General features: G+C 45.4%; 1 protein-coding gene across 6 annotated transcripts in view; it reads left to right on the top strand.

Moving 5' to 3' along the window:
- Positions 1 to 670: 670 nt before the first annotated feature.
- GSTA4 (glutathione S-transferase alpha 4) overlaps positions 671 to 14,271 on the top strand; it is a 30,077-nt gene continuing 16,476 nt past the window's right edge. For 5 of the 6 annotated variants that reach the window (XR_003437220.1, XR_003437221.1, XM_027127504.1 and 2 more), the window contains exons 1-6: positions 671 to 763; positions 1,731 to 1,835; positions 8,242 to 8,293; positions 9,771 to 9,903; positions 10,783 to 10,924; positions 12,739 to 12,870. Coding sequence is in view for 4 of the 6 variants with exons in the window: in XM_027127504.1 (XP_026983305.1) it covers positions 1,746 to 1,835; positions 8,242 to 8,293; positions 9,771 to 9,903; positions 10,783 to 10,924; positions 12,739 to 12,870 (549 nt within the window). In the remaining 2 variants the exon portion in view is untranslated. The remainder of the gene's footprint in view (positions 764 to 1,730; positions 1,836 to 8,241; positions 8,294 to 9,770; positions 9,904 to 10,782; positions 10,925 to 12,738; positions 12,871 to 14,271) is intronic. The other variant, XM_027127505.1, reaches the window with a different exon arrangement.

Here is a 14,271-nt window from a genome sequence, read left to right as displayed (position 1 = left end):
CGCTTACTTTTCAAAAATACCTCTTTTGTATGAATTACTTGATCCTTTTTTAAGAACATTGTCAAAAGAAAGGCAGACTGCCACGTGCAGCGCCTCATTTGGATGTGTCTGGAGTCTTGGAAGCTTGACTACCCTACGTTCTCCTACAAATGGACCTTGAGAGCTTGTTTGGAGGTTCTAGCAGGGGAGCGCAGCTACTCGTATACCCTTGACCGAAGAACGGTCCTCCTCTATCGGGGAAGGTCGTCCTCTTCGACCGAGCGCGCAGCTTCGGGAGGGACGCACATGGAGCGGTGAGGGAGGAAGGGGACACCCGCCTAGCCAGCCAGATCAGCCGAATCAACCCTGGCGATCAATGGGGTGACAGATGTCGCAGCCAGATCGCCCTCACATCCGAAAGAACACAGTAGAGCATGCGGTATATAAACCTGAAGAGATTTTTAACTTTTTGCATAGGCCTACTTGTTTGTCTAGTCGGAGCTCTAAAAGTCACTTTAAAGTCTTAACCTAACTAACACTTAAATGATCACTTAATCCCTAAAATTGCTAAAATTGGTGCTAAAACGGGCTTAATTTGGGGTTGTTTTCACATTATCCAGCATGCCTTGCAGGTGGGAGGGGCATGCTAAATAGTGCCGTGTCTATTGGTGAAATCCTCCGGAGCCTCGCCCACCGAGAGCGCCTCGGGCGGCCCACGCGTCCTCTGGCTGCAGACCGCTTGCTGGGCGCTTTGTGCGGTTCTGGTCACTCCGAGCGGACCCAGGTCTGTCTCCCTTCTGCCGCGCCCACCTGCCCTTTCCCCTCGTCTTGTTTCTCCTGGCTCCGAGCTTCTCACTCTCTCTCCATCCCGGAACCACCCCGCATTCATCCTATTCCTGTCTTCCTGCCCCGGTCCTTTGCGCCCCCGCCCCCATCTGGGCAGACGGGGGCCCCTGGGCTGGGGTGGGGTCTTTTTTGGCTCGGTGTGCGTATCATGATTAACCCGCTCTGTGGAGTCGGCAACCCTGGGTGGAAGGCAGGGTCGGATGGTCCCCGGGGCGGGCCGCACGGGCTGAGCGGCCACGCGGAGCGCTGGGAGCCTATCTCGGCCGCCGATCGGTGGCCTGGGCGCACCCGGGGCTGGGGGCCCGTGTCCGGGCGGGGCGGGGGCGTGCAGGATCCGGGACCGCCACCGCGGGCCTGCCCACCGACGCAAGTCTTGCGGACAGTAGTAATCCTCGGCCTCCCCACCTCCCTGTTGCTGTGAGGCTCAAATCTGACGCGTGTGAAAGTGAATTTTTGCAGAGGTTCCACGGGTGTGTACGTCTCCTCCGCGGCCCTTGGCGTCTGCACTGTAAAGGCCGAATTTGGGAAATCACAGATTTTCAAGGTCAAAGTATATGATGTTCTGATTCTGTGAAGTCCCGTGCTGCTAGTACAGATAGATGTCTTTACAGCAAATGGCCCCAGCTTCCCAAGATCCAGAGTAATAAATCGTAACGATATGAAACGGTATGAAAGCCAAGTGTTTTGTTTTTTTTAAGTTTTAAAATGGTGGTCTGTTTTTATTGAGTGAGGGAAAACGCAATTAAAAAAACGAAAACAAAATCCCTTCCCTTCCAACCACCACAAACCCCCCCAAACAGTTTTCTGTGCCAAATCCTGAATATTCATTTAGCGCCTGAGCTCTGGGCTGAGGACTCGAAATTGAGGCTGTTCTTTTGCGAGGAGCTGCTGCGTTTGTTTTTCAGAAAACCTGAAAGGCCATGATGGCTACGAAGCCCAAACTCCACTATCCAAATGGACGAGGCCGCATGGAATCCGTGCGATGGGTTTTAGCTGCCGCTGGAGTCGAGGTACCCTACCTATATGCTGTTTCTGCACAGATTTGTCCTACAACGTTGAGACTTGAGGGAAACGTCAATGGCGGAGCCCTGTCCTCTCCCACTAATATTACAGATCTGCTTCAGTGAGTCAGAAGAGTCCTTCCCCTCAAGACTTTTTCTTTTTATAAATGGAGTGTAGTTGATGAAATTGTATTTAACTTTCAGCTTTAATCATTGGCTTCTGATCTACCACCAGTAGATATTTATTAATGAGGAGAAAAGGAACGAACCTGCAATTTGCCAGTTAACAGCCAGAACTTTTGTGGATATAGAATCTCTAGGTGAATTTCGTATTTATTCCAGTGGCTTCAGACTGGCAGCCTTCCTATCTTGTCTGCATTCCTTCCTGTATGTTTTGGCCCACAGTGGTTTTGGTCTTGTTTTTGTTCTGTTCTTGTAGCTTCTTGTTTATGGAAATTTTCAAATACGAGCAAAGATAGGACATTGCCATGAGATCCATGTACCTGTCACTCAGCTTCAACAACCATCAGCTTTATGCTAATCTTGTTTCACCTATCTCCTCCCCTCTGCTTGCTTTGTTGGAATATTTTACGTTTCATCTGTGAGTACTTCAGTTTTGCTCTCTAAAAGATGAGCATTTTAAAACATAACCACAATAGCATTATTGCACCCAACAAAATTAACAACAGTTCCTTATTATCAGCTAACAATCTGATTGTCAAACAGGCCTTGTTTCAGTCTGGATCTAAATCAGGTCCACACATTGCATTTGATTACATTTCTTTCAGTATTTAAAAAAATCTGTAACATTTCCTCTGCATTTAAAAAAAATAAACTTTGCATTTTGAAATAATTTCAGATTAATAGAAAAGTTCTAAAGATAGTGCAGAGTGTTCCCATGTAACTGTCTCTGTCTCCCTTAATGAAAACATCTTAACCACATCAAAACCAAGAAATTAACATTGGTGCATAACAAACTACAGACTTTATTCAAATCTGATTGGTTTTTCCACTAATGTCCTTTTACTGTTCCAGGATCCAACATTGTATTTAGTCATCATGTTTCCTTCGCTTTCCTCCATCTGTGACAGTTTCTTAGTCTTTCCTTTATTTCACCACCTTGATGGTCTTGAAAAGTATTGGTCAGGTTTTTTGTAGAATCCTCCACATTTTGGGTTTGTCTGATGTTTTTCTCATGATTAGACCGAGTTTGAGGAAAGAAGACCACGGAGTGAAGTGTCCTTCTTATTACATCATATGAGGGGTTACAGGATATCATGAGTCGTCACTGGTGCAGTTAAGCCTGGTCACTTGGCTCCTTCATGCATCAACTAATTTTCCCTCTGTTCTTTGGAAGAGAATCATTAAATTCAGCCCACACTCCCAAGGATGGGAATTAAGCTCTACCTCCTGGTATCTGCATTTAGAATTCTTATGTAAGGAAGATTTGTCCCCCCCCCCATTTATTTATTTATTCCATCATTTGTTTATATCAGCATGAGTTTAAGTATATTTATTTTATCCTTTCGATTAAAATTCAATAATACTTTCTTTTGTTGCTCAAATAGTTCCAGCTTTGGCCACTGAGGCTTTTTCAGGTTGGCTCTTGTGTCCTTTCCATGTAGCCCTTGTTACTTTTTCTTTTTCCTTCAACATTTTCTCACTTTCTGACACTCCAAGATGCTCCAGGCTAATCTTGTATTTTCCTTGCCCTAGCCCTAGTACTTCTCCAAAGAGCCCTGGTCCCTTTTATTAGAAAATGGTATTAGCAGCCAAGATCTGGGTGCCAAGTGTCTGCATTTGTTTCTGGTGCCATTTGTGGAAGAAACTGCGTTTAGAATGCTCCTCATTCTGGATTTGGCGGCTTTACTCTCATTTTAACATGTTCTATTCTCTATATTTCCTGTAAACTACTAGTTGGATCCAGAAGTCTGATCAACTCCAGGCTCCTTTTTTTCTTTCTATCTCTATTTTTTTTTTTCCTGCCAGACTGCGGCAGAGGGGATACTGCGATCATATTTCTCTTGTGCGACATCCGGGGTGCATGACGTCTGCCTGTCTCGTTTTCAGCGTTGCTGAGTTTGATCAGTGTGTTCCTGTGACCTTGGCCTGTTCCACACACTATGAAGTTTCCTCCATCACCCTTTCAAGTGTCGTTTGCAGCCTTGATCATCACCATTGTTAGAGGTTACAAAATGGTGATTTTTCTATTTCTATCATTTCACCTACATTTACTAACTGTGATACTCTTATAAAGAGTAATTGTTCACTGATTACTTAATTACCTCGAAGTACAGTTCAAATAAGAAAAGCAGGATAGATGCTTGATTCTGCCACTTTTATCAGTTTTCAGAATAATGAGTCGTTACCCTAGCAGCCTCCAGAGGTGACAAATGAGGGTTGATGGGTTGGGGGTTTTGTTTCTTATGGTTGGTTTGGTTTGGTTTTGGTTTCCTTACCTATCGTTATGACTCACCACACAGTGTTTTTACAGTTTTCTAAATTAATCGATATCATTTTTATATACAAATTCTGATTTCTGACTTTTCTTGAGAAGTTGGAAGATCTGATGATCCTGGGGCCTCATTTCCATAGGGCAGCAGCTGCTACTTCTGAGTAGGGACGGTCCCTAGAGATGGACCTTTCTAGCCTGCACAGTCCCCATCATTCCCTATTGTCTCAGGACATATTTTCTAATTGTGTTAAGAGGAAAGCGGAACAATTCTTGATCCTTTGATCACCTGTCACCTGTCTAACCCCTGTATGCTTCTGAGTTTGCAATTATCTAATAGGTTTTGAAGAGGGTGTCTTATATGTGTATGTACTAGAATCCCTTGTCAAAGCTCCTCTTCCTAGCTTCATTCTGCCCCTCCTGCTCTGCTGTGAGTCAGCATTCTTGGCTACAGTCATAGAAACCCAACCCTAAGTAAGAAAAACAAAAAGGAACATGGGTCATGTGATCTACCTACCCTCAACCAGGCAGGCAGGTGGGGTACAGTAATTAGCCCAGCGTGGGTCTCAAGCCCACTCCTCTGACCAGGGTGGAGGGAGCTAGGCTGGCCTCCTGCACGAGGGCTGGCCACGTGGTTTGCAGGAACAATTCCCAAAAGGTGGTACCAGGGGTCCCTCTCCTTTCTGTGACCAGTGACATTTTCAGCTACATTTGTGCTCAGACAAATCTGAAACAGGAGGGCCAGGCTGGGAGCCGCTGGGTGAGTTCATGATTCCCAGGGTCACGATGTCGGTTAGAGGTTGATGTGTAAAGCACACGCATCCCGGTAACTAGGTACCTCGCACCTGCCGAGAGACAGACAGCCTGGCCTAATTCAGGGAGCCGGCGTCTTCCATCTCACGCGCGGTTCGAGTCCTCAGACCTTGCCCTGTGCCGGGTGCTGCTTCTCGGCTGCTTGGAGCTTCATGTGCCCAAAGACCACCACCCCCCCCGAACCTGGTTAGATCCTCCTTGTGGAGAGGGGGATGAACAGTAAAAGAGAAGATGTGAAGGCCACAAGCTCCTCATTCAGGACTTCTAGGCAGTTCACTTAGAAGAAGGGGGCGTGCGAAGAGGGAGCGCGTGGTGTGGACGCGGGCGCTTCTCCAGGGATCCCAGCGGGAACGGCACCCCATCAGGGCACAGAGACGGCTGATGGCGCGGATGGAAGCCACATGCTGTCTGTCCTTACAGCCCGGAGCAGCAGCCAGACAGTCGCCAGCTCCTCCAAGCTCTGCCTGGGGACTTTTTCCCTTCCTCCCTCTCCTACCCTCTAATCTCCTGTTCCGGTGCTAGATTCTTCTTACAGACCAAGTTTTATAAAGTTTGACTGAAGAGAGCTTCTCTAGTGAGAGAGAGCATGCATTTTGCTACGTGTTCCCAGAAGTCAAAAACCAGAATCGGAACAATTTGGAAGGAATTAAAAGAAAAGTTTTTTTAAATTAAAGTATAGTTGATTTCGGGTGTACAGCAAAGTGGTCCAGTTATATATATCTTGCACATTATTTTCCATTATAGCTTATAACAAGATATTGAATATAGTTCCCTGTGCTGTACAGTAGGTCCTTTTGTTGATCTATTTTATATATAATAGTGTGTATCTGTTAATCCCAAACTCCTAATTTATCCCTCCCCCACCCCCTTCCCCCCTGGTAGCCATAAGTTTGTTTTCTATGTGTATGAGTCCGTTTCTGTTTTGTAAATAAGTTCATTTGTGTCATTTTTTTTTAGATTCCACATATAAGTGATATCATATGATATTTGTCTTTCTCTGTCTGACTTACTTTGCTTAGTATGTTAATCTCTAGGTCCATCCATGTTGCTTGGAAGGACTCGTTTTTTTAAAATGTACATTTCTGGTCTCTCCCAACTACTGGATGTGAATCTCTGAGGGATGAGCCTAGAGACACACACACAGGCTTTCCCATGTGCTTTATAAATGATTGTGGTCATAAAAGTGTGAGAGCCGTGGTGCAGAGGGAACACCACCAACATCACACCTGACCAGCTGGGCATTTGGACAAATGCCCAGAACATTCTTGCCCTGAAGTTACTGCTTCCTGGGCCACAGATGGAGTGCTTCTAGGGGCACTGAGGCCCCCTTCTCACACGGGAGGACGCTGGGAGTAGGAGAAGCCATGCCTACACATCCTGATGCCCGTTGAGGTGGAAGAGAGAATGGCCATGTCTATGCTGCCAGCTCTGCCCCTCTTGGGATGATGGGGCAGCGCAGGGAGAGATGCTGGTGGGGAACCATCTGGGGACTCAGTGGGCATGTGAAGGGCATCAGTACATTAGCACGAGTTTTATCTATCACAAGAAAAGAAACTTTTCAGTGTTTTTCCCCGCCCCACCCAGCCTTTTAGTTTGAAAACTTGAAAACCTACAGAAAAGTTGTAATAGTACAATGGACACCTTCTAACTAAATTGACCAGTTGTTAACATTTTGCCATGTTTGCTTCCTTCCCTCTTCTCTCTCTGCTTTATTTATTCTTAATCACCTGAAAGTAAGTTACAGACATCAGCATGTATCTCCCTGTTAAGAAAGAAAGAAATAATTGTCCTAATAACTGCAATATCATTGTCACAACTGAGAAAGTTAACACTAACTTTACAACATCTAATATACAATTCATATTCAGAAGTTCCCTCTCGTCCCCCAAAAGTCTATGTAACTGTTATTTAACTATTTAGCAGTTATAACTGCCCCTCCCCCATCCAGGATCTGATCAAGATTCAGATATTTGGTGGTTATTTCTCTGCATTTTGTTCGTTTCTTCCCTACCCTTCACTTAACAGAAAAGGAATGTGTGAAGGAGGAATTGACTCTCTTGCATGAATTTCTGCCAATAGACGTAAGGGATCAGTTATGTGACTTGGAGGCCAAATGACATAAAGAATTATCAGAAGAGGGCTACCTGGCTAAAGTCGATTCCCTTTTAAATAAAGGTTTGCCCTTGAGAGCAGAATTCATGCTTTTGGTCGGGAAGAGGATAGATGGCTAGGAAATGGGAGCCAGACAAGTGGTGAGGACCACAGAGTGGGAACAGCAGAGGCAGAAAGTTCCCCAGACCAGTTTCCAAACCTTACACATCCTGGAGGAGCTTAGAAACAAAACAGGCCATTTATGTTACAGAGTGTCCCACATCCTGGATATGCCCCATTTTCACCTTGCAGTTTGATCCAAGTGAAATCGGTTGGTGAGCTCTTTCTGCAGTGGTGCAGTGTCCTCACTGTGTCACAGCAGGGAGCACGTGATGTCTCAGGATGTCCCCCAGTGGGGAGCTGAGTTTGACCACTTGGTTAGTTGGATGGTGGGATCTCCAGATCTGCAGAGGTGTTTTTTCTTTGTCATAATAAGGAACTTGTGGGGTGACACTTTGAGATTGTGTGAATATTCTATGCCCCATGACCCAATGATTTCAGCATCCATTATGATCCTTGTCAGAATCAGTTATTACATTATAGGGTGAAAATTGGTGATTTTCTAATTTTATCATTAATTAGGAATAATTCTACATTAATTAGTGCTAATTCTGTAAAAGAGAGCTTTTCTTCTCCCTTTTTTTTTTTTAGAATCATCATTTATGGACACAGGGATTTTTTTGTTGTGTTCTAATCCATAACTGATATCACTCTTTTCGATATTTAAATTGTCCCAGATGTGGCTAGAGAATCCCTCGGGTAGGGTCCTGCATGCCTTTGCTTTTGACATACCCGTTAGTCTTTGAGTACGTCCTCACTTTCTGACATAACAGAGTCAACCTTTGCTTCTGGGAGTCCAGTGATATTTAGAAACAAGATGTGGGTACTGAGTATGCTCTTTCTCTCTGCTTCTGAGGCAGTTTAACTTGGTATTTTCAGTCCTGAACCTGGAATGACATTTCGCTTCTTTTTTTGGGGGGGGTGTCTTTTTGAATTTAGTTTGATGAAGACTTTTTAGAAACAAAAGAACAGTTGCAGAAGTTGCAGGATGGTGAGTATCAAAATGTATTACTGTTGGTAATGCTGATTTTCTTTTCTAAGAACCCATATTTACGTGGAAGGGCAAAGATACTGCTGCACTAAGAATCCAGACTAGTATCCTAAAACCAGACAAGCAAGAGGAAACAGTAGCCGAAATTGCCAGGAAGTCTCTTCGTATTCAGTAGTTCTATACAAGCTGGCGAAAGGGAAGGAGCCAGTTCCTCCCTCTGTCCCAGTGGGCAGCCCTTCTCCATCTCTCTCTCCTCCCCCGCCCTCCTCTACCTTTCCCCCCCTTTCTTCCTTTCCCTCATCCCCTCCCTCCTCATTTTCCACCTCCTCTGAATTACCTGAGGCATCTGCACCTGCTTGAAGTACGCAGGTAAAAGTCACCATTTACACTGGGCTGCTTTCTGAAATAAGTACAAACAGGTGTGACATCAGTGAAAGGCCCCCTTTTAACTCCTGGTCACACCTCCCCCTCCACATCCAGGCCCCTGTAAGCATCCTCCCTCCCGGCCATCAGCAGGATCCTGAGGCCCAACTCAAGGCTCCTCGGAGAGGGACCAGCTCTGCAGGGCTGTGATGCCCCCGTCATGAGTGACACTGCCTGGCGTCACTAGGCCTGTGCTGAGTACATATCTCCCCTCGACCCGCATGCGCCCCCAAGCCTTGAGCCCCCCCAGGGCTGGGCCGTGTGCTATACTTACAACTCTCCCCGACATTTGGTGTGGGGAAAGTGTTTGAGACAGGCTTTTTGAAGAAAGCAGTGGGTTACTTTTTGACCAGTGACAGCGTACTCGGTGGTAGGTGGACTGTGGTAGTGGACACCTGTACGTGAGTATCAGCTGGTGACTTGGGTTTCATGATCAGATTGTCAAAGCAGTGCAGTCATAGAACATTCTAGAGCGATGGGAATGTTCTGTTCTACAATGGCCAGCGCAGGAGCCACCAGCCACATGTGGCTTTTGAGCACTTGTAATGTGTCCAGGGCGACTAACAAAGTGAGTTTTAAATTTTTCAAAAGTTTGATTAATTTAGAGTTCCCTGGTGGCCTAGTGGTTAGGATTCTGGGCTTTCACCGTTGTGGGCCCAGGTTCAATCCCTGGTCGGGGAACTAAGATCCTGTAAGCTGTGCATTGCAGCCACACACCAAAAAATTGATTAACTTAAATTTAGGTTTAACTATACACACGCTGCTTACTGGCTACTGTATTGGCCAGCGCACCTCTAAAACAACGTCTTCACTACGTCTCCCCTACCCTTTGTCACTGGAGCTAGGTGTTTTTCCTGGGGTGAAAGTCAAAAGGGAAGATTTGGATCAATGCTAGTTTTCGGGCTTGTTTTATGGCTAAGTCTGCACCCCTGAATGAAGTGGGGGGAGCTTTACACTAAGGCTGTGATCCCACTGTCCCTTTTCATTCAGCAGAGCATGTTTTGATGGGGGTGCAGGGAAGAGATCACTTCTAACTCTGGGCTTCCATTCCCAGGTAACCACCTGCTGTTCCAACAAGTGCCAATGGTTGAAATTGATGGGATGAAGCTAGTGCAGACCCGGAGCATCCTCCACTATATAGCAGACAAGCACCATCTCTTCGGCAAAGATCTCAAGGAGAGAACCCTGTACTGTGGCCCCTCTGGCGTGTTCTCACTTGTCCACTTACCGATGCGTAACCGATTAGTCGTCCTCTACAGCACACCCGTCCACTTCATGTCCTGTATCGTTAGTGGGAACAGGGAACAAAGCCCCAGAAAGGTCAAGACCAGTTAGAAAATCAGTACAGAGAGTCTGAGTAAAATGAGAGAAAGGAATTGAGTTCAGATATTAGAGCCTGTGTCTGGGGTGTGGTGTAGGTTTCGACATGTTTAAATGCTTTGATAGGTTTTTTTTTTACCTTTCTTGCAAATGTATTATCGCTGAGTATTAGGAATAGAAAGCTGCTGTGACATTCAAGGCCCAGGATACTGTGCACTGGATGATAATTTGAACTCAGAGCCTGGTCCCTGTACCTCCTGGATCATGACCCAGGGCAAAGCGTTACGCTCCAGTGTCCTGATGAGTTTCCAGTATGGTGGGGATGATAACAGCATATTCCTCATAATGCCATAGGATTCAGTGAAATATCGGATAGAGAGTGTTTAGCACCGTGCCTGGTACACACCAAGCATCCTATAAATAATACCCACTATTTTTACAAATGTGAAGCTCCACCCGCCCCAAGCCCGGGTGCTGGAGTGAGGGCGGTGGAGTAGGGGCCGGGAGAGAGGACATTCGTGGCTCTTGTGCTTTGAGATGCGTGACAGGTTTTTCTGAAAGATTTTTCTGAATCGCAGCTAGAATTGACTTTGCATCTTGGCTCTAAAGGGACAGGTGGAGATGAATGCTTCTTGGTGCTTAAGTTGCCAGAGCCTTAAGAGAAAAACACTCTAGATGCTTAGTTGTGGAAACCAATGAGTTCAAAGAGAGGGGTGACTGAGAAAACGCTCTTTTGTGTTTTGAAGGATTGACATGTATGTGGAGGGGACCCTGGATCTTCTGGAACTGATTATCATGCATCCTTTCCTCAAACCAGACGATCAGCAAAAGGAAGTGGTGAACATGGCCCAGAAGGCTATAATCAGATACTTTCCTGTGTTCGAAAAGGTAGGTGGCAGTGAAGCCTGTGAACACGGCATCACCAGACCACAAACACCGCTTTCTACTCAGGCGGAGTAAAGCTGAGCCCTGCTAGACCAACCTTCTGGACTCCTGAGGGCTCACAGGTGCCATCGGCACAAAGCCAGGATGTCTCCCAGACTCTTCCAGAGTCTTCCATGTTTTCTGGGGAAAAGATGGGCTCACCCATGTGTGCATTGTCATTGCTAACATTAGCCAGGTGCCACCTCGTGCACGATACAGAAGAGAAGAAACCACCTACTTCATTCATTCTTTCATCATCCTATCTGATAGTTTGGTATAAAGAGAAGAACCATTGCTGTTCTATTTCTCTTCCCTGTGCTCTTTTTGTTTTCTCTTTTGTTATTTCTTGTCTCATTACCGTATCTGTTTTTCTGAGCTTCAAACTCTCCTCTCTTTTCCTCAACTCAGAGGGACTATTTTAAATGCTTTAGTTAAAAACCAAGAGAATGTGAAAATCTGGAATTGGCAGACTTCCTCTGGCCATTGATGTGGAATTAGATGTAAGAAGGAGGAGAGATATTTTCTGAGTGCTTCTGTCCTTGGTTTCGTAGCCTCTTTTTTTTGTTTAGTTTTTTTCTTTGTTTTTTGTTTTTTGTTTTTTTTTTGCGGTTCGCGGGTCTCTCACTGTTGTGGCCTCTCCCGTTGCATAGCAACAGGCTCCGGACGCGCAGGCTCAGCGGCCATGGCTCACGGGCCCAGCCGCTCCGCGGCACGTGGGATCCTCCCGGACCGGGGCACGAACCCGTGTCCCCTGCATCGGCAGGCCGACTCTCAACCACTGTGCCACCAGGGAAGCCTGGTTTCGTGGCATCTTGCCCATAGGCAGTTTGTGAATGTAGAATACGATGATGCAGAAATGTGCTGGGACGAGGGAGGAACAGGTGCCTTGGAGAAGGGTCACTACCAGTTCCTCTGTCCCTGTGGCCCAGACTGTGTCAGGGCTCCACCGAACATATGAGCTAAATAATTGTCACCTTCTTTTTCCCGTAATGAAATAGAATCACAGAGAGACTGGGTGACATGCCTAAGTCAGGAGCCAGGACTGCAACTCTGGACTCTTCGTGCTCTCCCTGTCTGGCTCCAGTAACTCTGTTTGATTTGGAGTCATATTAGGGTCCTTGTCACACACACGTAAACACATACTCACACTCACGGGCATCCGCAAAGGGCATCTTCCCTGTTCCACCACTGTTCCTTGCCCCTTCCCGATCACCGTCTATGCCTATGAATCTCTGCACCTGTGTTACTCTCAAAATGGGAGTCAGGATGAACTCTCATTCTTTTAATGTTCCCTGTCTTAGAAGATGTGAAAGGAAGCCTGCTTTTTTACTGTCATGTCTACTTTATGACTGTGAGTCCTGACACACAGAAACAGAGAACTGGCAAATGAGATCAGACTCCTTGGACAGGACCAGTGGCTTACGTCTTACATCACTTCCCCTGAATGCATCAGGGCTAATTCTTTTCTGTAGATACATTTATGGAATAGAGGTATCCTTTTAAAGCCCTGGATGCTAAATCTAGAATTACTAGTTCCTTCCCTTTTTTAGGGTCTCGTTCTGATGTAAAGCAGATACTTAAGGATGCTTTCATTTCTGCACCTTTTTTGCTCTGTCCCTCTCATATAGGGAACTTCTTCTTAGTTGACGTTATTCGTAAAAGGATAAAAGGACAAGGTTGTAGTTTCAGCCCTTCTCAGATACGGCACTGATTCCACAGCTTCATCATTTTCTCCATCTCAAGTATTATAACCAATGTAAAATGTTTATACCCTGCAGGTTTTACGGGGTCATGGACAAAGGTTTCTTGTTGGTAATCAGCTGAGCCTTGCAGACATAATTCTACTCCAGACCATTTTGGCTCTAGAAGAGAAAATTCCTAATATCCTGTCTGCCTTTCCTCACCTCCAGGTACATAAAACAACGTTTGAGAAGATTGGCCCAGAACTCTGAGGCCTTCCTTCGATATCTGTTGTTTGGTAGGCTGTGTATGTGTGTGTGTGCGCATGTGTGTGTGTAATTCTTTTAGGTTCTAGTTAGTAAAATGAAATGAAGGTGCAGACTTGAAATTGGTTTTCTGGTTCCCAGACCCTTAGAGCTGAAAGATCGTTTACGTGTGAAAGAAGTTGTCCCTCGGTATTGTTGCATGACTACACTCTTGCAACAAACTCCATACACAGTTTGCCAGTAGGGACCTGCTGTAGACGTAGTTGTAGGGACCAGGGGCTGCTCATCTGCTTGTGCTGTATGTGCTGACGGGAGGACCCGAGAGTCACCGTCAAAAACAGCCTCGTCATCAGGGTGTGGCTCCCTTTCTCAGAAATAACATGGTCTCAAATTGGAAATTTTGGAGTCTGAATTCTGAGAGCTAATAAGAGGCACCCTAAACATCACCCCAGAGGATTCTCACCATTCTTCTTCCTCAGATTCCAAGGACAGACTTTTGTGCGTGACTCAGTTTATGTTTCGATGTTATTCTTGCAGGATCGATCATAGAATTTAGAAGCAGAAAAGGGCTTTAAAAAGCAAGTTTCATCCAATGCCTTCAATATATTGAATACATATGAAGAAATAGAGACCCAGGGTAAAGACGTCAGCAGCCTGATGGCCTCGTTAATGGGTATCTCAACTTTGTCTAGAATCTTAGCCTTTTATCTCCAAATGCAATGGGCTTTCTTCTGTGCTGGTGGGTTGGCCCCTTGGGCCAGATCAGGCCTGCCACGTGTTTTTGTATCACTCTTGAGCTAAGAGTGGTCTTTACATTTTTAAATGGTTGAAAAACTATCAAAAGAATAGTGATACTTCCTGACACATGAAATTATGTGAAGTTCGAATTTCAGTGTCCGTAAATACATTTCATTGGCACAAAGCCAGGCCCATTCACTTATGCGTTGTCTAAGGCTGCTTCTGTGCTACCACAGCAGAGGTGAGTCGTTCTGATACAGACCATGTGGCCTGCAAAGCCTAGAATATTTACTAACTGGTCCTTTATAGAGAAAGGTTGCCAACCCCCTATAAAGACCAGATGGACACATCTTTGACCAAGTTATCAAAAGCCAAGAGAGACACACACTAAATCTCCAAAGAGTAGTAACACATATACTTTAAAAAAAATTCTTTTCCCAAGTGCAGTGAACATCATTTGGACATACTAATGAGGACAGCAACCACCGGTTAAATACATAGACCCAGAAAATGAGAACAGAAATCTTCAACAAGGCAAATAGCCATTATATAGTTTAGCTCTCTGTTCCTTTCTTCCTGCAGGCACAGAGATGGGCTTCTTTTTTTTTTTTTTTTTTTTTTTTTTTG

This window comes from Aethalodelphis obliquidens, unplaced genomic scaffold (genome assembly GCF_003676395.1).
Source record: "Aethalodelphis obliquidens isolate GAN/ISIS:26980383/991018 unplaced genomic scaffold, ASM367639v1 scaffold31, whole genome shotgun sequence".
Taxonomy (NCBI): Eukaryota; Metazoa; Chordata; class Mammalia; order Artiodactyla; family Delphinidae; genus Aethalodelphis; species Aethalodelphis obliquidens.
This window is presented reverse-complemented; position numbering and strand designations above follow the sequence as displayed.